At 41.0% G+C, this 27,094-nt stretch overlaps 2 protein-coding genes across 6 annotated transcripts in view; one reads left to right on the forward strand and one right to left on the reverse strand.

Moving 5' to 3' along the window:
• ep300b (E1A binding protein p300 b) overlaps window positions 1-17,698 on the forward strand; it is a 31,370-nt gene extending 13,672 nt beyond the window's left edge. For 2 of the 3 annotated variants that reach the window (XM_057347200.1, XM_057347201.1), the window contains exons 15-30: window positions 178-396; window positions 517-670; window positions 931-1,082; window positions 6,595-6,834; window positions 6,926-7,014; window positions 10,538-10,618; window positions 10,752-10,808; window positions 10,937-11,014; window positions 11,149-11,216; window positions 11,480-11,630; window positions 11,951-12,097; window positions 12,204-12,483; window positions 12,712-12,879; window positions 13,001-13,162; window positions 13,251-13,532; window positions 13,637-17,698. In XM_057347200.1, coding sequence (XP_057203183.1) covers window positions 178-396; window positions 517-670; window positions 931-1,082; window positions 6,595-6,834; window positions 6,926-7,014; window positions 10,538-10,618; window positions 10,752-10,808; window positions 10,937-11,014; window positions 11,149-11,216; window positions 11,480-11,630; window positions 11,951-12,097; window positions 12,204-12,483; window positions 12,712-12,879; window positions 13,001-13,162; window positions 13,251-13,532; window positions 13,637-16,579 — 5,271 coding nt within the window. In that variant the 3' untranslated portion in view covers window positions 16,580-17,698. The remainder of the gene's footprint in view (window positions 1-177; window positions 397-516; window positions 671-930; window positions 1,083-6,594; window positions 6,835-6,925; window positions 7,015-10,537; window positions 10,619-10,751; window positions 10,809-10,936; window positions 11,015-11,148; window positions 11,217-11,479; window positions 11,631-11,950; window positions 12,098-12,203; window positions 12,484-12,711; window positions 12,880-13,000; window positions 13,163-13,250; window positions 13,533-13,636) is intronic. The other variant, XM_057347202.1, reaches the window with a different exon arrangement.
• A 1,904-nt stretch (window positions 17,699-19,602) lies between these two features.
• On the reverse strand, window positions 19,603-26,863 carry cbx7a (chromobox homolog 7a). Of its 3 annotated transcripts, none has more exons than XM_057347132.1 (6): window positions 25,783-26,863; window positions 23,808-23,851; window positions 23,509-23,574; window positions 23,346-23,412; window positions 20,988-21,306; window positions 19,603-20,820 (listed from the first exon to the last, which is right to left on the reverse strand). In XM_057347132.1, exons 1-6 carry the CDS (start codon window positions 25,783-25,785, stop codon window positions 20,201-20,203), a joined length of 1,119 nt encoding a protein of 372 aa, XP_057203115.1. In that variant the 5' UTR covers window positions 25,786-26,863; the 3' UTR covers window positions 19,603-20,200. The 3 variants fall into 3 exon arrangements, with proteins under 3 accessions (XP_057203115.1, XP_057203114.1, XP_057203113.1); XM_057347131.1 differs by lacking the exon at window positions 25,783-26,863 and adding an exon at window positions 24,928-25,753; XM_057347130.1 differs by lacking the exon at window positions 25,783-26,863 and adding an exon at window positions 24,344-24,908.
• Between the last annotated feature and the right edge of the window lie 231 nt (window positions 26,864-27,094).

A 27,094-nucleotide genomic window follows, 5' to 3' on the forward strand; every position in this document is an offset into this window, starting at 1 on the left:
TGTCTTAAAGTGGCTGTTCATGCAGCTGTTGTGTCTGCCTGTGCTATTGCTGCCTTCATGTGCACATGGGAAACTCGTGCCTCAGAGTCGGGCATTTGTTATTTCAACATTTTATTTCAAGCTGTTTCTTTAGCCTAATTTCTCATGTGGCTGTGCTGTGATGTCCTCCTTCATCAGCTATCTCAGAAATCGTCTCTTACTGCCGACGGACAGGCATCATCCCCTGCTTCGGTCAGCAGTGCAGATCCTAGCTCGCAACTGACATCATCCGAGCCCAAAACTGACCCCAAAACTGAGGTCAGACAGGAAGAAGAGGACGAGAATGAGATGGAGGATAAAGCCTCAGGGAAAATGGCTGCCATGCAGAGTGAGATCAAGATGGAGGAGAAACCAGAGGTATGCGATAGGACAAACATTAAAACCTTTTTGTAAGGGCTTTTTGAAATGTTGTCATACGTTATAGCTTTATTTGGATTGGTCATTATGATTTTACTATGATTGGTCCGCTGGATAAAGAAGGAGGAACCTGACAGTGATGACTGTAAGACGGAGCCGATGGAAACGCTGACCGGGTCGACGGTTGAGGACAAGAAGCCGGAGGTGAAGATTGAGCCCAAAGAGGGAGAGGGAGCAAACAGCACCCCAGCAAACACGCAAAGCAAGAAGAAAGGTGAGCATACAAACCTTTATACATTGTACGCAACACATTTTAGTTTAAGTTTACACAAGATGTTTTAGTTAGGCTCTTTTCATACATGTAAAAAAAGCTTTCCTGTAGCTCAGTGGTAAGAGCATGGCGCTAACAACACCAAGGTCATGGGTTCGATCATAGGGGATTGCACATACTTGGAAACAAAATGTATAGGATAATGTCTGCCAAATGCATAAATGTAAATGTGCCAGATTCTGATTTGTGTTTCTTATCCTCAGTCTTTAAGCCAGATGAGCTCCGGCAGGCTTTAATGCCCACTCTGGAGGCTCTGTACAGACAGGACCCCGAGTCGCTGCCATTCCGGCAGCCGGTGGACCCCCAGTTACTGGGAATACCCGTACGTATTCGAACTAGTAACAAAACTAACCTGGTAAGGGCCTGCGCTGACACGCATTACGCTACAACCAACCTAGCGCTTTTAAGTTCTAGTTTCATTAGTCCTTTACCTTTGTTTCTTCTTCCTCTCTCTCTTCTGAATGCTGTTGTGTGTCTGTGTGGTGATGTGAAAGAGACGTTGCAAACTTGCCTCTGTAGCGTTTCTGTCAAATGAGTTTGAAGAGAAGTGTGTAAATAAGGCAGCACGGTCTATGAACATCTGTACATCAAAATTAATCCTTGACATTTGTTTTAATTGCGAGTAATTTAGTGTCTAACATGAACAAGTCCTTAAAGGGTAACTCCGGCCAAAAATGAAAATTCTGGCATTAATTACTCTGTAGGACCTCCATTTTTCCCAAAAATGCAAATTAAGGTAGTTTTGGAAGCTTTCTGACTCCTCCTTAGATTGCAACGCAACCAATCTTAAAAGCGCTGAAAGTGCGTAAAGACATCGTAAAATTGTCCATGCGACTCCGGTGGTTCAGTATAAATTAATATAATGCGACGAGGATACTTTTTGTGCGCAAACAAACAAAACTAACGACTATATTCAAAAACTTCCTGATTTAAGGGTTAGTTTCCAGTGCACTTCCCGAGAGCCACGCGAAAGTGCATCCGGTGTCAGCATCGCTCGACGCATGCGCATTCTGACATGGAGCCTGTGTGGTCAGAACGCGCATGTGTCGAGCGATGCTGACATCGGAATCAATGTCATGTGGCTCGTGTGTTTGGTTGCGTTGCAATCTATAGTGGAGTCAGAAAGCTTCCAAAACTACCTTCATTTGCGTTCTGGGGAAAAACGGAGGTTCTAGGGATGTTAAACTACTTGAGGGTGAGTAATTAATGGCAGAATTTTAATTTTGGCCGGAGTTAGCCTTTAATTAATACAGTTAGGGCCATAAATATTTGGACTGAGGCACATTTTTTGTTATTTTAGCTGTGTATCAATATGTTTTCGAGTTACAGTTTTATAATAGATACTGTCTTAAAGTGCACACTCTCAGCTTTATTTAGAGTGTATTCACATCCAGATTAGCTGAAGGATTTAGGAATTACAGCTCTTTAATATGAAGCGCCCCCCTTTTTCAAGGGACCAAAAGTAATTGGACAGTTGAATAAAAAGCTGTTTTATTCACATGTATGGGCTTTTCCTTAAATAATTTTGTCATAAATGAAGCATGTTAAAGGTCTGGAGTTGATTCTACATGTGGTGTTTGCATTTGGAAGCTGTTGCTGTGAACCCACATCATGGGGTTCAGGGAGATCTCCATGCAAGTGAAACAGACCATAGTTAGATTTCAAAAACACTACAAATCCGTCAGAAAGATGCCAGGAACATTAAGAGCGGCCATATCAACAATTTGGTACATTCTAAGAAAAAAAAAACACACCGCTGAGCTCAGTAACAAAACAATCCTGGGCGTCCATATGAGATAAAAGTGGTGGATGATGACATTATCCTCTCCATGATGAAGAAAAACACCTTCACAATGTCTGGACAAGTGAAGAACACTCTCCAAGAGGTAAATATGTCAATGTTTGTCAATCAAAACAATAAAGAGAATACAAGGAAAAAATAGAGAGGGTTCACAACAAGGTGCAAAAGCCTCAAGAATAGGATGGGTAGATTAGACTTCTGAAATAGCCGAACAAGCTCTAGAAAGCATTTTTTTGGAGAGATCAAATTAATTTCAGCCTGCATAAGACTAAAAAGAATAAAAGATATGGAGAAGGCTTGGAATATCTCATGATATTGAGCATACAACATCTTCAGTAAAATAGTGTTCAGGCAGTGTAATTCCATTTCCATGCATGACGTCCTCAGGCACTGGGTCACTGGTGTTTTTTTGGTGATGTAACAGAAGACAGAAGCATCCGGATTAATTCTTCACTTGTCTGGAATTTGTGAAGGTGTTTTTCTTCATCATGGAGAGGATAATGTCATCATCCACCACTTTGATCTCATATGGACGCCTAGGATTGTTTTGTTACTGAGCTCAGCGGTGTGTTTTTTTCCCCCCAGAATGTCCCAAATTGTTGATTTGGCCGCTCTTAATGTTCCTGGCATCTTTCTGACGGATGTGTAGTGTTTTTAAAATCTAACTATGGTCTGTTTCACTTGCATGGAGATCTCCCTGAACCCCATGATGTGGGTTCACAGCAACAGCTTCCAAATGCAAACACCACATGTAGAATCAACTCCAGACCTTTAACATGCTTCATTTATGACAAAATTATTTAAGGAAAAGCCCATACATGTGAATAAAACAGCTTTTTATTCAACTGTCCAATTACTTTTGGTCCCTTGAAAAAGGGGGGCGCTTCATATTAAAGAGCTGTAATTCCTAAATCCTTCAGCTAATCTGGACGTGAATACATTCTAAATAAAGCTGAGAGTGTGCACTTTAAGACAATATCTATTATAAATCGTTAACTCGAAAACATATTGATACACAGCTAAAATAACAAAAAATGTGCCTCAGTCCAAATATTTATGGCCCTAACTGTATATGTTGGGTAACTTCAATGTGTCTGAAATGCAAGCTGTTCATTGTGGAATATTGAACCGTGGTCTTTTATTTACAGAATTAATTACTTAATTATAAATAAACTTATTGGTAAACATAAACTAGTAAACTACATTTATTGGTTGTTTGTTGTCCATGAATCAGCTGTCATAGCCTGATGCCTTATTTCATGATTTATTTCTCGCTTTGGTTCACTTTTCTCACGCTTTTTTCCATCTGCCTAAACTCATGTAATTCATCATCACCAACCTGGGCTGTTAGCCGTCATGGCTTTTTTGGCTAAAATGGTTTTAGTTTGCCACATAAGAAGCCTCTTGCAAAGCTCAGTTGCCGTTGTGTTAACCCCAGAATCACAACCAACCAAATGCTTGCATAACCAAAATAGCAGATTATAAATTACAGATATAACTGTATCAAGTACCTTTTTGCTTTGTAAGATTCGGTCACAAATAATCTGTGATAATTGTGGTCCTGCGGATGTGCCACAAATAAAAATCACTGGCTGTTTTGGTTATTTGGCTGCTTTAAAAACAGTTTGGTTGACTGAGGTTCTGGCTGTGTTTGAGGTGTGACAAACAAACATGAGACCAAAAATTTGAATAAACTGAAAGAATAAATCATAAATAATGTTTCTTAAACAAATGCAAGTGTTGGTAGATCTGTAAATATTAAGTAATTGCAAACGTCACATTGGTTTTCAGGCTCAAATTTGAAAAACAACTTTAATTGTATTCTTTGCCGATATCTCAGAGCGTTGTTCATGTATGTTTGAAACACCTTTGTCTGTCCTCGCATTTGCGTTGACCCCATGGTAATAAGTGCGACCTGTTTGAAAGACAGACAAACCGATTTGTTTGTGTTTATGTCAATTTAATAGACGAGTATAAAATACGCTTAGTTTTCTCAAACTAAAATCTCAATCTGACTTAAACGGATATTTCAAAACCAAATTTACCCATGTTTTACTCACCCTGAAGGCAGCCTGACTGAATATGACTTTCTTCTTGAAGAATAATGCAGTTATAAATTTCTTCCAAGCGGTAGAATGGGGGGGCAATGGCTCGACGGCTCGGCTCTGTGGTCTAAACACAGGTCTTCTGAAGCAAATCGATGTGTTTGTTTAAGAGAGATATCTATATTGACAGTGCTATTAATGTTAATGTCTAACTTGCGTTATCCCTCTGCTGCGTGTGAACCAGAGGCTTGTTTTTCCGGCAAATGACGTTGACGAAAGCTCCCGCACAGAGGAGATGTATCCTATTGGAATAAAATGAAAAATGCCGCGTTCGTCACCAGAACTTGGGACACCACGCCTGCGTCATTTGCAGGAAAACACACATATGGTTCACGCGCAGCCGAGGGATAACACAAGTTAGACATTATCGTTAATAGTGCTCTCAATATGGACATTTCTCCTAAACAAATGCATCGATTCGCTTCAGAAGACCTTTGTTAAGACCACGGAGCCGTGTCAAGCCATTCTTTGATCGATGGATGCACTTTTTGGAGCTTCAAAAAATCGCCCCCCATTCACTTCCATTCTACGGCTTGTAAGAAAAAGGACACGTGGTATTATAACTCCGACTGCATTTTTCTTCAAGAAGAAAGTCATGTTCAGATAGGATGCCTTGAGGGCAAGTAAAACATGGGGAAATTTTGTATTGCCTCTGAAATATCCCTTTAAGTACAATTCAAATGCACACAGCCTAAACACTGTGGGGTCGACGCCTCAGGGCAGAGTTTCGCATAAAATCTTCAATTTGTGCGGTTGGAGCAGAAATATCAGGTTAACGAGTCCAGTCGTGCTTTTGTGATGTAAATGCTTCTGCTGATGAATTTGTTTCTGTGAGGATGTCACCCAACATGCTCACCTCAGCTTACTGTACCCTAAACACTAAACCTGACAGTCTGCCTCTAGAAAGGCATCGTTCTAGAAGAGGAAATGGATTAATATTGCATCCGTGTTGCCTTTCATATGTAAAAAAATGCATAAAAATTAAGGCTAATACTGAGACCATAAAGATTTTTGCACGAAGACATTGTTACAGTTGAGCACATTTCCATCATATTCTCATTACTGTAAATGCAAAGAAAATGTGAACTTACTATTCTACTTGATTATATTAAAATAGATTTTTTTGGAGGGGGGATTTTTATTTTATTCATGACCGCGTTCTGAAATAGCTTTTCATAAAATTCTGAGGTGAACAAAATGCTATTGGCTATTTTAAAAGAACGAGGAGCCGCTCAATGTCCTGCCCTAACTTCCTGTTTCAGTTGAAATTGTCGACATGGGTGTTTCTTAGCCCCCTTTAATTCCTTTTTCTCTGCGTAGTCAAGTGTAAAAATGTAAAACCGTATCTAGAAATATTTGTGGTTTTGTATTATATGGAAAAACCTATAAATAAAGTGAGGGATAAGTCAATGTATTGAACAAAGCTGCACATTTCAAGATGGTTCTCTAATCTTTCAAAGTATTTATTTTTATTTATTTTTTTTTGCATTACAGTTATGGGATTTAAATGTGCTTAAGGTACTAAAAATAATGTTGAGATGCAAAAAAATCTTTAAAAATCTGCTTTCTAGGCATTACTTGGCTGTTATTGTGAGATTCACACTATTACATGCCTATTTTACATTAAGATATTTTTGCTCATCCTGGTTCTTCAGTAAATGTTCCTCATCATGTCCGCTGGCCCACACAGTTGTGTTGTGTTTGTATGTTCGTGTATTGGGAGTTCAAGAGAGAAATAGGGTACAGATTTGAGTGAGGCAGTGGGAGTCTGTTACGTTTTCTCTGTTTGTGCATGTGAACCTCTTCTACAGCGCTCAACATTGTCCCCTGCACCTTCTTCTCTCCCCCGATTCTCAACCCACCGGATCAACTCATTTAACCTGATGGCAACCACCTTCATCCTTTAATTTAAAACCTTCCCGACAATGATGCTGCTGCTGCGATCGGACCGCCGCTTCCAGGACTACTTTGACATAGTGAAAAACCCAATGGACTTGTCCACTATCAAGCGCAAGCTGGACACGGGTCAGTACCAGGAGCCCTGGCAGTACGTGGACGACGTGTGGCTGATGTTTAATAACGCCTGGTTGTATAACCGGAAGACGTCACGGGTGTATAAATACTGCTCCAAACTCGCAGAGGTCTTTGAACAGGAAATCGACCCTGTGATGCAGGAGCTGGGCTACTGCTGCGGAAGAAAGGTGAGATGTTGATGATTTTTTTGGGCTAAAACTGATATAAATACCTTTATCTGTCTCTCTCATAAACCTCTTATTTTTTGTGGTCTCCTAGTTGGAGTTTTCTCCTCAGACTCTGTGTTGCTATGGCAAACAGTTGTGTACTATCCCTCGAGACGCTGCATACTTCAGTTACCAGAACAGGTCAGTATTAAACGCACTGTATTCGCACCAAAATTCATTCACGCTCTTACCTTAATATTATGTGTTTATCAAACATATTAACGAAAAAAATACATAATTTTAAGTCACTTGAAGTTGTATGTACCCAAACAGATGTGAGATCCATCATAGAGAGTAGGGATGCACCTATACCAGTATTGGTATAAGGCCCGATACTAAGCTCATGTACTTGTGCTCGTAAAAATGCACCGATACCAAAGAACAATAGCTTATGTGACATAACTGATAGAACTGACTGAAATTTGTTGTGAAATTTGCTTTGAAAGTTTGTGGCAAGCACATAAAGTGATACATTTTTTCATGTGTTTAAGGTGGAGTTGTTTGTAATTATGAAGCTATTATATTTTTATTAGTATCACTGTGTTGTGAAAAGGTACAGGCATCGGTATCGGCGAGTACCAGAAAAAAAACTGGTACTCGGTCTTTAAAAAATGGTAACGGTGCATCCCTAATAGAGTGTTGCATTATGGGTAATTGTCTAAGCAAACTTTTAAAGATTGTTTGCATATTACTATAAAATCTACTTCACGTTGCCTGGCAGTATAAAAACCGTGGCAGAATTTAAACATTTTATTAAAAGTATATTTTATATATATAGTCGTTTAAAGTCCCCGTGAACTGGAATTTCTGATCGTTTTTACTTCCGTATTCTGACGCATTTCCGAGTGAATCGGAATTTAGAATGAGGAAAAAATTGTGGCCCTGGCTAGGGCTGTCACGATTATTATATAATCATCTCATCGCGATTGTTTGACCTCATCGCGATGGTTTCAGATCATCGCAATTATTGCACATCTCTATAGAAGACACTAGGGGGAGCTGTAGTGCAGCTGCATATTGCATATTTTAGTGTATATATTGTAACTAAAGCATGGTAATACTTGTAAAATGTACCACCAAAAAAAATTAAAGCATATACCATAAAAATAACCTGCAGTACAATTTAATATTATTTCAGTGTGAAAACCAGTCTACCAAAATCTCATTAACATAGAAGTAAACTTTTATTGTAGTCTTGCAAGTGAGAAAAAAACAGACTAGAAGCTTTTCTATGACTGATAACATTTTAATGGTGGCTTCAATTCACTCATGATCAATTTACTTAATTTACAAGTATTTGGCGGCTGTATTATTGACAGGTAAAAGCCTAAACCTTAAGTATGATGACCCAATTTTACCTATGTATTTCCAAGAAAAAGAACATGGTCTTTATATTCAGAACAATATGGTCGTTTCAAAGCTGAATAAAAAATGTATGAGAATTAAAAGTCAAAGCTCTAAAACAGACAATTAATCGTCATAATCGCAATGATTTATTAGACAATTAATCGTCAGCCAAATTTCATAATCGTGACAGCCCTAGCCGTGGCTTGTGGTTTTCACTGCTAATTAATATGATGTATGAAAACAGCCTTTGCCTTTTGAAATGAAACTGGCAGCAGACTGACAGTTGAAGGGGAGGAGATAATGGATGCTCCGCCCAAGCCGTTTAATTTGCGTCACTTGAGGGCGGAAGTGCATCTTCAGATTTTAACTGAAGATTATGAGGGCAAATTAATTTTAAAAAGAGAATGACCCACACTGATAAGCTGTTGACAATAAACAAGGCAATATTTAATGAAAAAAAAATGATTTTTTTTATTTCACTGGGACTTTAACACACACAGGTTCAAAATCTGTATACGTTATGTATTTGTATGTTAAGTGTCAGGTAAGTGTTTACACAGTCTTTATTTGATAAGATTTTGTTTTAAGCACTTTATGAAACTGTAAATGCTGTACTTTTGTGAGCACACATGTTCCACATCAGGGTGTTGTTCAATCTCAGGCCTGTTGATTTGACTTCTGGTGGCGAAAGAGACCACATTTCACATTTCTGCTCTTTTTCTGATTTTTCAACGGACATTTTAAAGAGGGTCTGTGTTATATGCCTCCAAATTCTGTCTTGTTTTGTTTTGTTCGTACGTACGTGCGATTGTATTAACTTTTTGTCAAGTGAACATGTCAGTACGTGTTTGTGACCTGTTACCTCAGTTGGTAGCTACGAACACAAAGGGCTATTTTGTCCAGTTAAGTTACAGCAGCATTTACCTGCCTGGGAAGGAAAATTAGGCCTATTTTAAGGACCATGTTGAGATGTTTAAGCACGCATTTTTACCCAACTGTCAATACAGTTATTTTTTGTAGGCTATATTTATTTTACATGTAATACCGTAAAAATATCTATCAATAATGAGAATAACCACTGAGAATAATCAAATAAATGGTCTGTAATGAGAATTTGTGCACGTGAGGGGGTTCACCTGAATATGAAAATTCTCTCGTTTGTTCATGCTTGTCCTGCGACTAATTATCATATGCGTGTTTCATGACATGCAAGAACCAATGAGATTTTTGATCTGCTGATCTATATTTTGCCATTGATGTTTGATGTATTGATCGATAAATAAACTCAGAAAAAGATTACTTTGCTTCAAAAGTCATAAAGTGACTCACTGTGGTCCTTTGGCGTACTTTAAAGCTGGATGTATGTGCTTTGTGGTTGTGTTTTTCCCTATAAAAAGATAACACGACGTCATTTAATATATATGATGTCATTTAATATATAAGTCACATAAATTTAGGATATCATGAATAAGTAAATTGAGAATGTTATGTGGGTGAACTGTTTCTTGAACAGTTGTTAAATTACATTGTTTTAATTGTCGAAATGCATCTCGATGGTCATAAATATGCTTAATTTTCTTTTTTGCAAAATAACCCAAATTTTGTTATGTAATGTGCTGATGTTGTTGGTAAACAAACATTCTGAAAACAAATCGTTCCTGCTGCCAACTTCAGGGTCTACTAACTGTTCATTTGTCACACATATTGTTTAAGTACCAAGACCCTCTTTAAAATGAACTGAAAGGATGATGGGTCTCTGTTGCTCTGTTCTCATTCTTCCTCATAAACGTATTTACTCAGTTCATCGTGATCCCTCACTCTGCTAAGCATCGTGGGTAAAACCCCGGCTTCAGAGCTCAGCGGACGCGAGGGGGAAATCATCTGTGCTTTGCTTCGGCTTCTTGCTTTTTCTTATTTGATTTTATTTTCATCTGACCCTCGCCCCTCCACCTTTCCATCACGTAGCTCTTTTCCTTCATAACTGTTTTGTTTTTCACACTTCTTAAAATATTCATTCTTCCCTCCCCCTGCCCCCTCCCTTTCTCTCCCCACTTTTTTAATGCTTGTGATGTCTGCATTGGCCTGCTTTGATGTGACCAATCATCCGCTCCGAAATTTACACGCAACCAATCAATCAATCTGCCCACACAAAAATCCTGCTTCATGATTGGCTGCTCCTGGCGACGAACCTGCCTTCTCCTGTGTGCCTTCTCCTGGCCTGCCCTGATTGGTGACTGCTTCCACGTGCCCTCACTGTGATTGGCTGTGCTCTTGGCGAACGGTCTAGTTCACCCAAATATGGGCTTCTTGCTGACAGGTACCACTTCTGTGAGAAGTGTTTCAACGAAATCCAAGGGGAGAATGTATCTCTGGGAGATGATCCAACGCAGCCTCAAACGTGAGTATATTGTCTAAACGTTGTAGACGTGTTTTTTCATCTTAGTTACTTTTTGCATAATCTTGATACCAGTGAACATTTATTCATTTTTGTGACCCGCTCGATTGGGGCCATCCTCCTTTTCTTTTCTCAGGTCCATCAACAAAGACCAGTTTCAAAGAAAGAAGAACGACACTCTGGACCCTGAATTGTATGCTCACTTCCTTCACTTATTTGTCTTCTCTAAACAAATAAGCCAGCCATTAAATCTTAGTTTGCTACCTTAAACGTCTTAGGCTAGTCATGGATTTGTTTACATTTTCCGCGCTTCCTCCGCAGGCTGATGGAATGTACTGACTGCGGCCGAAAAATGCATCAGATATGTGTCCTTCACAATGAAACAATATGGCCGACGGGGTGAGCTAGTTTGACTTTTCCACCTAAATTGGACTTGAAAATTGTTTGAATATAAGAAAGTGTTCAATGAATAGCCAGTGAAAGGTGTTCAACACAGTGCTGTTCTTGATTCTTTCTCTCATTTATCCAATTAGTTTTGTGTGTGACTGTTGTCTGAAAAAAGCCAATACAACCAGGAAAGAGAACAAATATGCTGCAAAGAGTAAGTAAATGAGTGTCTTCATGTGTTTGTAATGTGTGTGGGTGACGGACCGGTGGGAAACAAAATACATGCACATATAAAAAAGCAGAGACAGAAATACTGAAGAATACTTCAAGTCCTTCGTGCACTGACAGCGAATTTAACAGCAAAGTGATTGTTACGTTGCATTTCTGTATTAAAGAACTATCATTTTATATTCTGTTAATACAGGTGTGATATTTAAAACGTCATTATGCTTGTTTCACCTTGCACCTTTATGCTAGGGCTTCCTCAGACAAAGCTGGGTAACTTCTTGGAGACACGAGTGAACGAGTTCCTGAAGCGCCAGCCTCATCCTGAATCCGGTGATGTCACCGTCCGTGTGGTGCACGTCTCTGATAAAGTGGTAGAGGTCAAACCTGGCATGAAGTCTAGGTGAGAGACCATGCAGTCATTCTGCAGGGTTTTTTGTCATTTGAAGCTGGGATTCTGAATTAGTTCAGCTATAATAAACCCTTGTTTTTTAAACTATCAATCTATCACATTGCATGCATTGATTACATAAACTTTTTTCAAAAGTTGAATTATGCTTTCTTCAGTTAAAATTCTGAAAAATGTCGTTATTGTTTTTTTGTGGTGCCAATCTGTAGAAGAATGTGATCCTGAGATTGATAAATTAATAGTTAGTTTTTAAAGTGACATTCACATTTTTCTATCAGTGGTATGTCTTTACCAACAAAATACTGTTTTCGCAGGTTTGTAGACAGCGGAGAGATGTGTGAGTCCTTCCCATACAGGACAAAAGCTCTTTTTGCGTTTGAGGAGATTGATGGAACCGAAGTCTGCTTCTTTGGAATGCATGTGCAGGAGTACGGGTCTGACTGCCCTCCACCCAACCAAAGGTCCGAACACATAAACCCAACCATACAGAGTAGTTAAAATGATGGTGGACTGTGTGTCAAAGGGTTCAAGAAACACAACTTAACATGGCGAATTACTCTTTTGCAGACGCGTCTACATCTCCTACCTAGACAGCGTGCACTTTTTCCAGCCCCGTCACCTAAGGACGGGAGTTTATCATGAGATCCTCATTGGATACTTGGAATATGTTAAGAGAATGGGGTTCGTCACTGGTCACATTTGGGCTTGCCCGCCAAGTGAAGGCGACGACTACATCTTCCACTGCCATCCGTCCGATCAGAAGATTCCCAAACCCAAACGCTTACAGGAGTGGTACAAGAAGATGCTTGACAAAGCAGTAGCAGAAAGAATTATACACGACTATAAGGTATTGCAACAGGGAATTTTTCCTCTCGTTTTCTCTTGATTTACTTTCTGCTATTGAAATATCACTCACAATTACAGCATTGGAGTCATCACTAAAATCAATTACTTTTAATATCAAGCAAGATTCAGTTTAATAAGGACGCATAATCACATAAGTTTTGTTTTCAGTTTTTTTACCTTATGCTTCACATTAACATCTATGTTTAACATCGCTCTCTCCCTCACCCAGGACATTTTTAAACAGGCAACAGAGGACCGCCTGACCAGTGCGAAGGAGCTCCCGTATTTTGAAGGTGATTTTTGGCCTAATGTGTTGGAGGAGAGCATTAAAGAGCTGGAACAGGAGGAGGAAGAACGGAAGAGAGAGGAGAACAACACTTCTAGTGAAAGCATTGATGTACGTATCCACTTTCTTGGTATTACAGAAAATACATTTTTGGCCTAACTTTTGTGTGTTGTTGGTAGAATTAACCCTAGTGCTTTAATACCTATTGCTTACTGTTCTCTTGACCACGTAGGCAACCAGCGGTGACAGCAAAAATGCCAAAAAGAAGAACAGCAAGAAGACTAGCAAGAACAAGAGCAGCCTGAGCCGAGCCAATAAAAAGAAACCAGGCATGCCAAATGTCTCCAATGATCTCTCCCAGAAGCTCTATGCCTCCATGGAGAAACACAAAGAGGTATGTTGCTTCAAAATGCTTCAACGGCTTTGTGATGAATATACATGGGGCCCATGTCACAGACGTTGACATCCTGCTTATTTTTAAGGTCTTCTTTGTCATCCGTCTTATCGCTGGCCCCACTGCCAATTCTCTTCCCCCCATTTTGGACCTTGACCCTCTGATGGCCTGTGACCTAATGGACGGGCGAGATGCTTTCCTAACGCTTGCGCGTGACAAGCACCTTGAATTCAGCTCTTTGCGGCGGGCCAAATGGAGCTCCATGTGTATGCTGGTAGAACTGCACAATCAGAGCCAGGACCGGTTTGTCTATACCTGCAATGAATGCAAGCACCATGTCGAGACACGCTTCCACTGCACTGTTTGTGAGGTAAGAAATTGAATCAGGTGTGACTGATGGTGCCAAATATGAATAATGTACTTGAATGGAAAATAAAACTGGATAAAATTTGATATTCTTTTTTCTTTCTGTAGGATTATGATCTTTGCATCACTTGCTACAACACTAAGGGGCATGAGCACAAGATGGAAAAACTTGGTCTCGGTCTTGACGATGAGAGCAACAATCCAGCTGCAGCTTCCAATCAGAATCCCGGCGACTCCAGACGTCTCAGCATCCAACGCTGCATTCAGTCACTGGTGCATGCCTGTCAGTGCCGCAATGCCAACTGCTCACTGCCGTCCTGCCAGAAGATGAAGAGAGTGGTGCAACATACCAAGGGCTGCAAGCGAAAGACCAATGGAGGTTGTCCAATCTGCAAACAGCTCATTGCGCTATGCTGCTATCACGCCAAACACTGCCAGGAAAACAAGTGTCCTGTGCCCTTCTGTCTCAACATCAAGCACAAGCTTCGTCAGCAGCAGTTGCAGCACAGGCTTCAGCAAGCGCAAATGCTGCGTAGACGTATGGCCACAATGCAACGGGCAGGCCAGCCCCCACCATGTGGAGGTGGGCCTCCTGGAAGTCTTCCCTCACCAGGTAACAATGGGGCAACCGGCCCTAGCACACCTACGTCTGTCGGAACACAGCCTGCAACTCCTCAAACACCCACGCAGCTGACGCCGAACCATCCATCTATGCCCCAGCCTGGTGTGGGTGGAGTCCCAGCTGGAACTCCCCAGCAGCCTCAACAGCATCCTACCCACCACCAGTTTCAACAGATGCAAGGTGCAAGCGGGATGATGACCTCACCGCAACAGCAAATGGTTCCCCAGCAACAGGCAGGACAACTTCCACATCCACACACTCAATATGGTCCCCATTCCACAGGTCCCTCCCCAAATCCACAGTCCCAGGGTAAACCAGGCCTTGGGCCTGCGACTCCTCCGCAACTCCCTAGCAACCCAGGTGCTGCACCGATGTCCCAACAACAGCAGCCCACAGGTCCCCCGGCTGCAGCTGTAGAGATAGCCATGAAGATCCAGCAAGTGGCAGACGCACAGCGGAAGATGGCACACGTTCAGTTGCTGCAAAGGCAGGCTGCGCAAGCTGGGATGATACCACAGCACCCACACCATCAGCAACCACAAGGACAGATGGGAGTAACCCACCCTGGAATGGGCATGGTAGGGGCACAAGGGTTAGCCCAGCAGGCACAGACGCCAGCGAACAGGGCGCAGATGGAACAACAGCAGCCGCAAGGACCTCAGGGAATGATGTTGGGAGCTGGGGCCATGCAGCAGCAAGCTCAACAGGCAAGTGTGCAAGGCCAGATGGCACCACAGATGCAGCTGCAGCAGCTGCAGCAGAGAATGAACCCACAACTCCAGCCTCAGCAGCAACAGTGGGCAGGGCAGGGAATGCAACCCCAGCCGAGACCTGCCATGATGGGTCAGCCAGGAATGGTTACAATGCAGTCACAACCACCACAGCAGCAACAACAACCACCACCACAACAGCAACAAATGCAGCAACAACAACAACCACAAATTCCAAATCGAAATGCCTTGATGAGTATGGTGCAGGCTGGTCTGCAAAGTGGTATAGCAAGCGGGGCAGCCGCTGGCAACCTGCCCCAGGGAGCCCTCCAGGAATTATTGAGGACCCTGAGATCTCCAAGCTCTCCTTTGCAACAGCAGCAAGTACTCAACATTCTTCGTTCTAACCCACAACTAATGGCGGCGTTTATCAAGCAACGGGTTCACAAGTATAAAGGAGGCACAGCTGGTCCTCCTGGACCACAGGGAGGGCCAGGACCTATGGGAGCCCAACATGTTGGTGTCAATAGTGGGATGCCTCAGTCTGGCATGCACCTTGGGCAGGGTGCTAATATGCAGACCCAACTTACTCAACTCCAACAGCAGCAACAAATACAGCAGCAACAAATGCAACAGCAGCAGCAGCAGCAAATACAGCAGCAGCAGCAAATACAGCAGCAACAAATGCAACAGCAGCAAATGCAACAGCGGCCCCTGTTGCAACAGCAAGTCACTGCCTTACAGCAGCAACAACAACAGCAACAAGGAATTCAAGGCCAGGGAGCTCCAACTATGGCTAACATGAATCCACAGTTCAGAGAGCTGGTAATGAGAAGGCAACTACAGTTGCAACAACAACAACAGCAGCAGCAGCAGCAGCAACAACAACAACAACAACAGCAGCAGCAACAGATGGCCAATCACGCTCCATTTCAACAGCAGCAAGGTTACATGGGTCAGCAAGGTAACATGCAAATTCCTCCAGGAGGCCAGCCATTACCAGGGGTACAACCTGGCCAGCAGCAGAATTTTCCAGGCAACCATGCACAACAGCAAGCTGCAGTCGCCTTGCAACAGAGGCTTCAACAGCAACACCAGTTACACATGCAACAGCAGCAAAATGCGGCATCCCAAGGTCCTGACATGGGCCCTGGAGGAGGTCCACTGCCCACACAGGTAGGCCCTGGGCCTCAGACGTCACAGGCACTATTGCAGCAGGCCTTGCATCAGCGCATGCTTCAGCAGCAGCAACATCTCAGTGGTGCCTCGTCGGCACAGCAAAACAATCCCATGAGCCCGCAGCAACAGATGTCACAATCGCCCCACCTGCAGGGTCAACAGCTCCCAACCTCTCTTAGCAACCAGGTCTGTTCCCCTCAGCCCTCGCCAAGACCCCAGTCCCAGCCACCACACTCGAGTCCGTCCCCACGCTTACAACCACAGCCCTCGCCCCACCGTATCTCGCCTCAGACCCAGACGGGTTCTCCACATCCCAGCCACCTTCAGCAGCACCACTCGGGCAGGGCACCGCCTCCTCCACCTTCCCAACAGTCACAGCACAATTCTAAGGACCCAAGTGGGTTTGGGGCCGATCAGAATGCCATGCTATCCCAGCTCAGTGGCATGGCAGGACTCCATGGACCTGGAGCGAATGATATGCTTCCATCAAGTGGCCAGGACCTTGGCATGACCATGAATCACAACCCTTTAGACATATAGTTATGCTAAAATTCACTAAACCTAAACCAGGTACAGTGTTAGCTTTTTATACTCCAGGGATGAATTTAGCATTTTTCAGTATAAATGAAATAAAAATGGACCCTCTCGTGAGAGATAGCGAATATTAAACAAGTGTTGGGGTGAATCGGAAGTTGTTTTTTATGCCAGTTGTGTACAAAGAGGATTGTTTCTCAGCCACAAGTAATATTTTCGATGTCAGGTCCAGGGAAGTCCTTTCCTTTTCCAAGAGGTATTTTTTAAGATTTTAGAAGTGGTATAAAATTTAAGCGCAAATGATTTTTTATATCATTTCACCATGTACCAGTCTCTGTTATATGTTTTACAGATTAATGTGGGACATTTCAAACGTTGTGATGCCTATATTGTTATTATAATTATCTAAACATCATGCATATTTCCTTGTAAATTTTGAGTTTTGCATTTTATTTATTCGACCTTTTTCATGTCATGATCAGGATTTTGTTTGTGTGTGTTCCCAGAGACTGCTACAGTTCACATAGAATATATTTTTGTTAATACCTATTAAAATGGGGAGTTATTCCTTTTGGAAATTTAGGTTATCAAGTGTAATATAAATTACAGTGTTGAGGGATTGGGTTTGTGTGTGTGCTCTGCTGCCCAATGGATTTTATCTCATGCCATATTGGAAATGCCTAACCATTGGACACCACTGCTTCTGAAACGGAACAAGTTGTTGGATGGACACACACCTGCCCTCAGAATGCGTGCACTCCTTATAAGACTTCAGGATAGTGGAGGTGTGTCTGTACAGTTTGGATGAGAGAGTTGTGTGTGTGTGTGTGTGTGCGTGCGTGCGTGCGTGCGTGTGTGTGTGTCTGTTGTGTTGCTGGAGTTTATCTGCTCTTGCCAATGTCCTATTGAACAGCGTTTCACATATGAACAGTCTGACAGTGAAACGCTGGAAAAGGAGTGTGCCACTTTGTTTTCGTACTTTTCTCTCCAGCTCCACAAATTTTCCTGTACTTCTGGAATTTTCTTTGCTCTGAACTTTGGGAGTTTCATTTGAATATTTTGTACTGTACAAAGGAAACCCAAACTGTGGACTTCAATTTTTTTTAATAAAATTAAGATAACAGATTTCTTTTTTGTCTTTTATATGTTGTTTTCTGAATAGTTTAATTAACGAATTGTTAAATTGCATAATTTACTCACCCTTGTGTTGTCATGTATTTCTATTCATTTTTTTATAATAATTGTCAATTTATGTATAGGTCCCATCTTGTTGATGTCCCAACCAAGGTGTGTTCAAAAGATATGTGTGAAAAAACTTAATATTTTAACTTATGCGTGAACCCAAAAACAAGCCTACATTGATAACTTTAAATCATATTAGTCAAAGCATCGCCACATTTAATTTTGGCACTCTTTACTGGTTGCAAGGAGGTCATACAGTATGTCTGGGATGAGGTTGAGTATTTAAAAAATCATTTTATTTTTGGGTGAACATTCTGAATATTCTTTAATATGATGCTTCATCGTGGCTTGAACCTTTTTTCTTCACTTGGCTTGAAAATATTGTATCCTAATCGCCAGTAATGCAAGGTCGTGGCTTTAATTCCCAGGGAACAGTGCATTAAGGACGCAGGCCGATTTCACAGACACGGCTTAGCTTAAACCAGGACTATGTCTTAGTTGAATTAAGATATTTATGTCGCTTTTATTAAAATGCCTTCGAAGAATACATTACTGGTGTGCATCTTGAGACAAAACAATGGCACTGATATATTTTAAGATATTTCTGGGCAAGTTACATTCAGTTAATGCATGTCACACATTCAGTTTAGTCTGGGACTAGCTTTAAGCCTTGTCTGAAACCGGGCCGCAATGTGTTTTTAAAGTCATGTTTTATAAAGGTGTGTGCCACCTGTATTAATGTAAAAGATGGCAGTGCTCTTGGGTTTGGTTTGCTAAATGTGTGATATAGGGCTGTTAGGCTGATCATAGTTGACTCATCAGCCAGCTGTCATAGATGCTTGACATTCAGCCCAATGCTTCTGCAAATGATCCTAGAGGTGATAAAACAAACTGTGGAGATGGCCTGATTATGTGGTTCTCAATTCTCCAAGGGGTTTGACAATTGTGTAAGAATTTGAATAGTTCAAAACCCTCTAAAAGCCACCTCCGTAAAAAATGAGATTATGATGTTGAATACATGCTCTCCACACATAATATACGTTACTCAAATAATTTTGCTTCCAAACCTGCTAAATACCACACTTTGACCGGTCTGAAATATCTGGTATTGCTGAAAGTAAATGTAGGCGTCTGATGAAAATGCTCATTTAAAGGACCAGTGTGTAAGATTAAGGAGGATCCATTGACAGAAATGCAATATTATAAACATAACTATGTCTTCAGAGGTGTATAAAGACCTTACATAATGAAGCGTTATGTTTTTCTTACCTTAGAATGAGCTACTTCTATCTACATACACCGCGGGTCCCTTTGCATGGAATTCACCATGTTGTTTCTACAGTAGCCCTAAGCGGACAAACTGCTCTACAGAACGTGTTTCATAAATTTGTTAGTTCCTTCGGCAAAGAAGTGAAAATGCGACATCTTGGTCCTGTGAGAGCCGCCATGGTGCTTCAAAAGGGGGGAGCGGGCCGCTGGTTGCAATTCGCAACGTCACCGCTAGATGCCGCTGAAATCACCACATTGTACCTGTTCGACGGCTCAGTTTATAAATCGTTAATTTAAGCGTACCATTGTGAAATAAGGTAGTTAATGTGCTTTAGAAAGGCTTTTAAATTGTTGCTTATATAATAGCTAAGAGTATTTTCATGAGGAAAATCATAGATCCTTCTTTTAACCAATGTAAATTGTTGGTTAAAAATAATGGATTATGTACATTCAGCTGGTTTTGTAATAATTTAGTACTGGCTAACACGCTAGACCGATCCATTATTTTTATTTTTTTAAAGCCAGTCTCTCTACTAGCCTCTCATTCTGTAACTTACAGATAAATGAAAGATCACCCACAACATTTTCTCCAGTTTATTAACTGTAAATACAAGCAGAAAGTGTAGGTGTATAACAACAAATCTGACAAGCCATGTTCAACTACAACCATGACCAAAACATATAATTTAGTCTTTGCTTCGATTTCTGCCATGCTTAAAGCAACACCTAACGCACTTGTGTTCAGATTCAGAACAAGTTCTACGAAAGCGTCCGCTGTAGCAGTTGTGATTGTAAACCAATACGGTCTCTTTAAAAATGCACAAAGGCCTCAGAAGAGAGCGCAGACGAATATCTGAAAACAAAGCCAGGCGGCCTTTCTCTTTCCCACCTGGTTGGTCGCACGACAAGGCAATAAAACAGTAGTTTTGTTTCTGAGCTTAAATGTTTTTTCCTCCTCACTGTTAGTGCAATACCTCCTGCTGATGGATAAGTAGTGGTACAGATGTGGAAGGTTTTGTTACATGCTACTGAACTCTTCACTTAGAGCATTACTGAATAAAGTCAGAAATGTCCTCCTTCAAAAGATACTTGACTACAATGACACAAGGACATACTTAAGAAGATCTGGTCCTGTCTGCATTTACATAAATCTATTGCAACGGTCCCTTTGTCAACTTACAACTCAAGTGCGCAGTCGCTAAAAAAACCTTCCGTGCTCATGGCCTCTTTAAAGGTCACGGTCAGGGAATTAATTGTTACCTTAGTCACAATTACCTTCCCAGGATGCACTGCGATGGTGGAGGAAGCCTGTGACTGGTCAGTCGGGACCTGTAATGTTGTTTTACATTCTTCCGTGACCTCAACATCCATCTCTTTTTTATCCTCGACCTCTGGAGTGTCTGACTGACTTGTTTCTTTTATCATCTCCTGTTTCGCACTCATATGTACCTCGATAACCGAAGGTCTGTTTTGTATTTTGTCAAGCACACCTTCCACTTTCGTTTCTAAGTTGGTACTGTTTTGTAGTGATTGGTCAGTGTTTGTTGCATCGTGTGCTACCCGTTCAGAGTCGCCACCCCCTGCAATGTTTGTGACTGGGACGGTCAGTTGTGTTTCGGTGATTTTACGGTTTTCAAGTCCATCTGTTGCTCCTAAAACTGGACCTGTCATGAGGCAAGTGTCCTCGGTCAGCTTCGCACTGTGGTCTAAACTGGACTGGCAGTTCTCAGTATTCCTGACGGTGATTATTGGTTCTTGTTCTGTTGAAGAGTTGTACCCCTCAGATAGCTCATGGCCTGACAAAAAAAATCAGGAAAAACACCTTATTAAGACACTTGTCACCATCGCTTTAACACAGATTTTTTTTGCAATATTTTTCACAAGGCTCTCATGACCCCTGAACATGCTACATTATGAGTGTATCCTAGCAACAGTTGTCGTATCGATGCCACACAACACCTACCACTTGGAATGTCCTGGTTCACGTCTGTGTTTTCATCATTGTTTGTCATCTTTCTTTTTTTCTTCTGCTCATTTTCCTCGTCTCTATCCCACTCTTTCTCTCTAGAGTCATTTGAAGAAACTGGGCTTCTTGTTAGTTGCTGGAAAGGCTTAACATCATCCGTGATTCTGGACCTGCGTTTTTCTATGCGACGGTAGCCCACTCTACAGCGCCGTCCGATCTGATCAATCTCCACGGAACGGGAAAGTGACAGACGGATTCTTGGAGATGGTTTTACCAGAACCTTGTGGGCACTTCGTAGGTCCATTGGGTAGATGTTCTGTTAGGGTGGAGGTTAGGATTATCAGAGGTTGCAAAAACTTGTCATGCTACTATATGTATATTTTATATTTATGAATTGTTTTGATTGTTTGCATGTTATGATGCAAAAAGGCTCCACTGATATGCTTTTCTTGTGTCACAGGAGGAAAGAATCAAGTACAGCCCCCCGTGGATGCTATGCAAAATTTGGACACTGAATCCAATAACAGTCACAAATAAAAATGCTTTACGGATCCAATGCAGTGGTTCTAGGACACTTTAGTCCATCGAATCTAAAAATAAAGATTTACTTAACAATTTAAAATCGGTTTTCATTGACCACGTTTACATGTACGTCAGTAATCAAATTATTTGCCTTATTCTGAGTAAGGTAATATTACGATTAAGGTGTTTACATGAGTTGCTTTAAGAATATACCTTTCATGTTCCCGTTTTACATGTTACACTACACAGTTCGATTAATGGCATACGTCATTACGTCCCTAAGCGACGTCGTTCGACGTTCCCTCCATAATAAACAGTTCGTCTTTGCCATGGTACCACATACAGTTTTTGGTGTTTCATTTATTTTCTAGAATTGTTGGCATCTTTCTTGTTTCCCGTTCGGACCAAAAATGTGCTTTCTTGCTTGAAGCCATGTTGTTTGCCGTAAAACGAAACGGCTGTCCACTGCCGTGCGCGTGTGTAACCTGTCGCAAAGTGCCGCGAAAGTTCCTACGCGCCGGTAATAGTGCGATTAAGGTGTGTACATGTCTATACCGCACTTCGATAATGCGACTAAAATAGGAGTACTCCACCCGTCTTAACTCGATTTGTGTTTACAACGATTATGAGTTTAGACGGATTAAGATAATCAAAAAGCTCTGTTTACATGGTCCATTCTTAATCAGAGTTTTGTCTTAATCGTGTTAATACCGGATTATTGTTGTCCATGTAAACGTGGTCAGTGACTCACCATCATGCCATTTCAAACATGTATGACTTTGCTTTTTTGGAACACAAAAGGAGTTATAGCAGAACGTGCTTGCTATACAATGTAAGTGCATGGTGACCATGACTTTAAAGTAGAATTTAAGTCTTTCTATTAATTAGCAACTAAAATTTCAGTCTGTTGCTCATAAATCTATTGTATGGCTTTGGATATGAAATATAGTGGACAGGACTTCACTCTATGGTGATTTTTTCTCCTTTTACAGCTTGTCAGTCCCTGGTCCCCATCCACTCTTGTTGTATAGAATAGACCAGCATGGACATTCTCTCTTTTTAAGATGAGATCTCATCTTGGTTTGAAAATAAGCAAATGATGACAAAACGATTTCTTGAAATACTGGAATGTTTGGAAATATTGGAATCTGTATCTGATTCTTTGATATTTGATATACAAATCAACAGTGTTGGGCAGTTACTTAATAGTTACTAATTACATATTCAATATTGTAATTAGAATACTGTACAATACTGAAAAAGTATGTCATTACTTATTACTAATTACTTTCTATATCCTATATCAACCTTGATTAGTTAAGTGATTCAAGGATAGAAATGAAACGGCTCTTTTAATTCATTCAAATAAATAATATAAAACTACATAAAGTAGTATTATTAACTGACCAAAGTATTACAAATGTGAGAATTATACATTAAAGTTAGACTTTGAATTTTGATGTCAATTCAACTATTGCACACACATATATTACACACAGTATTTAGTTGAATTACATCAGAAGTAACTGTAATTAAATTACAGAAAAAATAAGAGTAATGCCTTACTTAACTTTTTCAAGGGAAAAGTAATTCAATTACAGTAACTAATTACTTAGTAACTAGTTACACCCAACACTGCAAATCAATATAACAGTTGTGGACCTGGTACTTAGGTCATTATCGCAAAAGCTCAAATATTGTTTCAGGAAAAAATTATGCATTATAGTTTATGCATTATAGCTTTTTAAATAATTTATAATAATAAACATTGAAATACCCCAAATATCACAGAAACTGCTTCACAAAAATAAAAAATGAAGATGAAACTCATACCCGCAATACAATCCGACGAGGTCTCAGCCCTTTTCTCTTATAAGCCAGAGCTCTTTCTTTCTCTTCTCTGTTAAAAAAAGAGGAATGTAAATAAAGTGACAATAAAAAGAATCTCTGTCACATTTTCCCATCATTAACCTCTAGTAACCAGAGAATGACTTACTTTTCTTCGTAGGCGACGACAAGACGAGGGTCCAGTATGTTTTCCTCTGGTTCCCAGGTGCTGTACCTGTCAGTCCCACAGACAGTCAGATCAGAATATTGGACCAGCATGCAGCTAAAACTCTCATGCATGCTTTTTTATTTTACAGTCTTCTTTATGTAACCATTTTTTCTTCCATTATCTTATTTTTTGTGAAATATGACCTGGGCAAGTGAGATTTGCATGCACATAATGTTGTTCGTGTAAAAAGAATAGTCTTTTATAAAACGACCAATAATAAACTTTCTATTGAAACTTACTTAGGGGACCATCCTTGCCACTTCAGCAGATATTCCACATTTCCCTGAAATGACAGGGACGAAAAAAGATCACGTTCACTTTAAAAGTTCAGAGGGAGAAATACGTCACTATTCTACATCCGTGATGCGCATGCTGGGGATTTGCAAAGCGCGCCTGTCTCTTTAAGTTGTGAGCGCTGAGTAGTGTTTTGACAGGGAAGAATATTTCGGATAAAAACGGCAGCGCTGCGTGATGTCACATTAGGGTGAGTTCGTGAGTGCCTTTAAAAAGCGGGTTTCAGGAACGTTCACGGGATGGAAATAGGTGGGGCCAAGGAAACGCGTAAACAACTCACATTTTTGTGCAACGAGTGGAGCGGCGACGGTCTTTGCCCCCTCATGCCCGAGCGTACGAAACGAAACCCGCGTGCACATGCCGTGTTAGTCATGATCTTAGTCATCACCATCATCACTTGCTATTACTGTACGTTGCAACAGCAGCCAACATCTGGCTTTATAACGGGCACAAAATCATAATAAACAAATAAAACACCTACCAATTGGAGGTACTTGCTTGCGCGTGGTCTATTAATAAACACGACATATATTCTGTTTGAACAATTTGTAATCTTGTTTATTTGCCGTTGCTGTTTTATTTTGACAACCACGCGGGTGCTTCGCGCAGAACCATCATCATCTTCCCCTACCCTTGACCCTGCATGCGTATAAATAAACTGCGTAGCTACGAAACGCTGCGATGTTTCGAGCCAAACGCGCATCGATGGCGATGATGACACGCGCTCCGTTCTTAGCCCCCCCTCCATCTACAGCGCTTGCGATTCAAGACAGAGGGTACAACATTCGCAAACTTTAGAAGATGCGTAAAAATAGAGCAAGTTAAAAGTCGTGCTATGCTTTGCAGTTTGCACACGACATGCAACGATAAAGTTCCGAAATGTTATGCAAGCTTAAGTATTATTCACTCGTGACTCATTGCTGAACTGGCTACAGAAGAAAACTGTCCCCGCACTTTGGAGATATTTATCATTTCAAAACAGAAAGTAACAGGGCATGCACAATACATTGCGTTTCGTGATGAGAACAAAGTGCATTTTTCATAAGCATTGGCTACGTTGTTTACCTTTCTTATCCTTTTTTTCGTTATTGACTCCACGGCAAACACTTGCTCTCCTATTGATATCAGCTCCATGTTTATGAGATCATCCAGTGCAGAGGACGCGAATAGAGTTTATAGGCTCTGTCCTTTCCTTCTCTTTCGGGGATGAAACAGCGCCTAAGTAACAGTTACTGCGAGGAGACTCGGAGAGAGATCTTCTTGCTTTAAAGCCAGTTGTGCTATCTGTGTACCAGCGGGTCCGCAGCTGTTCCAGGTCTCTCTGAGTTTTAAAATCTGCGACACATGTACGCACTGGCTTTACCCAGCGCGTTTACGCTCTGCGCACGCGCGCCCTCCCATCTCTGTCCGTCCCTTTTGCGCTGCACCGCACGCGGGTAGCCACGAGAGTTCGCGCGCGCCGCCGAAGGAGCGCGACTGTTTTTGCCAAGAAATGGAAATGAAAGACGGGAAAAGGTGGTCTTTCCCTACGCGATAACGGCGCATTAGTGCGATGAGTCACTTTTAAGCTATACGTAAATGTCGGTGACGCGTGCAGGGGTGGATGTAAAGACCTAGACAGCAATCTGCTAAAAAAAAGAAGTGTAACCAAAACGTAGCCTACACAATAACATACATTTCCGAGAAATACAGTGTACTGTGCTCTGATAGCGAATGGCAAGTCCTGCCCGGAATCAGCGCCAGCAGAATTCCACAGAAAAGCACAACAGATTTCTAGAGAATCCCAGCGCATCATTCCCGAACTTTCCCGCACGTCGCCCACCCCTCTCCTGTTACTCTTAAACAATTGCGGTTTATTTGATCATGATTTCAGCTACCAACAAAACTGTAGTAATTATACCTGTTCAACAACACACTTACCATAATGTAATACAGTCCACTAACGTCCGCAGCAGAAAATGTAGAAAAGTGGAACAATTTCTATAATTAGGTAGACGTGACAGGAAATATACGCTGATTCAACAAAGCATCGTTTTTTAAGTCTTTAGATTGGATGTAAAACTGCTCTTTATAAGATGTTTAGCATAGCAGATGTTTTCCAGATCTCCAGATCTTTGTGCTAGCTGGGTAGGGAATAAGAATAGGGATGACAATACCCAGCAAGCAATTTCTTGTCTAAAAGACGCCCAATAGCCGTCCAAACACAACCCTGACGTCTTGTCTAAATCAAGGCAAAATTTGGGCTATAATATATTTGGGCAAATATAATATAAATTATGTATAATTCAAATGTTTTACATTTTTACTTGATGATGTCATAACAAACAATTTTAACTCTTTTTGGCTACACTCATTGCTGGTCTGAATCAGGGCTAAAAGCAAACCGTTGAAATTAGACTAAATTGCCTCGATTTCGCAGGGTGGACTAAAAGCATATTGCTGATATTATTCACACATTGAACATGATGAGATATACATCAACAATCTCTGCACTGACTGGCCAAAAACGACAATGAACCATGTCTTGACTAAGCTGGCTACAAATAGCCGATCTGAATACGAACTAAATCGTGGCTACGCACAGTCTTAGAACATGTCAAAGAAATGAAACCATGCACATTTTAATCATTGTTGACTTTTCTTACATGATGGAATATCATACATCATACAAGTTATTTAGGCTAAAACGACATGTAACCAAATTTAAGATTATTTTGGCTAGAAGTAGGTTATTAATAGCCGGACTATATCTCGTCTACCAGGAAACACAGAAGGTTCACCTAACGTTAGTTTTTGGTTAATTTTCGGGGAACCAAACAATAACGTTATAAGAACGTTCTTTTCAGGTTTTATTTAGAAAATAACGTTCCCAGAACGTTGCAGGTTTTTTTTAAATAACCAGAAAATAACGTTCCCTAATTGATATTTTTTGGTTATTTTTGCAACCAGAAAATAACCAGACCGTAACGTTCCCTGATTTTTTTTAAAAAATAACCAGAAAATAACGTTCCCTGATGGTTAAACTATAATTTATTTTATTATTAAGTTTATTTATTTTATTTAGCCTTGTTGTGCAAGTTCTCTGGAGCTTGTGCAGAGGCAGCAGCTTTTGCCAGAGGGGAACTGGAATCCCCTGGTTGCGCCTGGGTTCTCCTGAGGTTTTTTTTCTCGATTAGAGTTTTGGGTTCCTCGCCACCGTTTGCATACTGTTTTTGCACTATCTGCCTGACCG

This window comes from Triplophysa rosa, linkage group LG11 (assembly GCF_024868665.1).
Source record: "Triplophysa rosa linkage group LG11, Trosa_1v2, whole genome shotgun sequence".
NCBI lineage: Eukaryota > Metazoa > Chordata > Actinopteri > Cypriniformes > Nemacheilidae > Triplophysa > Triplophysa rosa.

What these genes read in the sequence shown, in the direction of transcription:
- cbx7a (XM_057347130.1), bottom strand. Translation starts at nt 24,610, where the DNA reads ATGGAGGGGGGGCTAAGAACGGAGCGCGTGTCATCATCGCCATCGATG. An exon ending in GTCGTCGCCTACGAAGAAAA is followed by an intron (nt 23,413 to 23,508) that starts GTAAGTCATTCT and finishes TTTTTTTAACAG; the next exon opens with AGAAGAGAAAGAAAGAGCTC. An exon ending in GAACCAGGACATTCCAAGTG is followed by an intron (nt 20,821 to 20,987) that starts GTAGGTGTTGTG and finishes TTTTTTTGTCAG; the next exon opens with GCCATGAGCTATCTGAGGGG.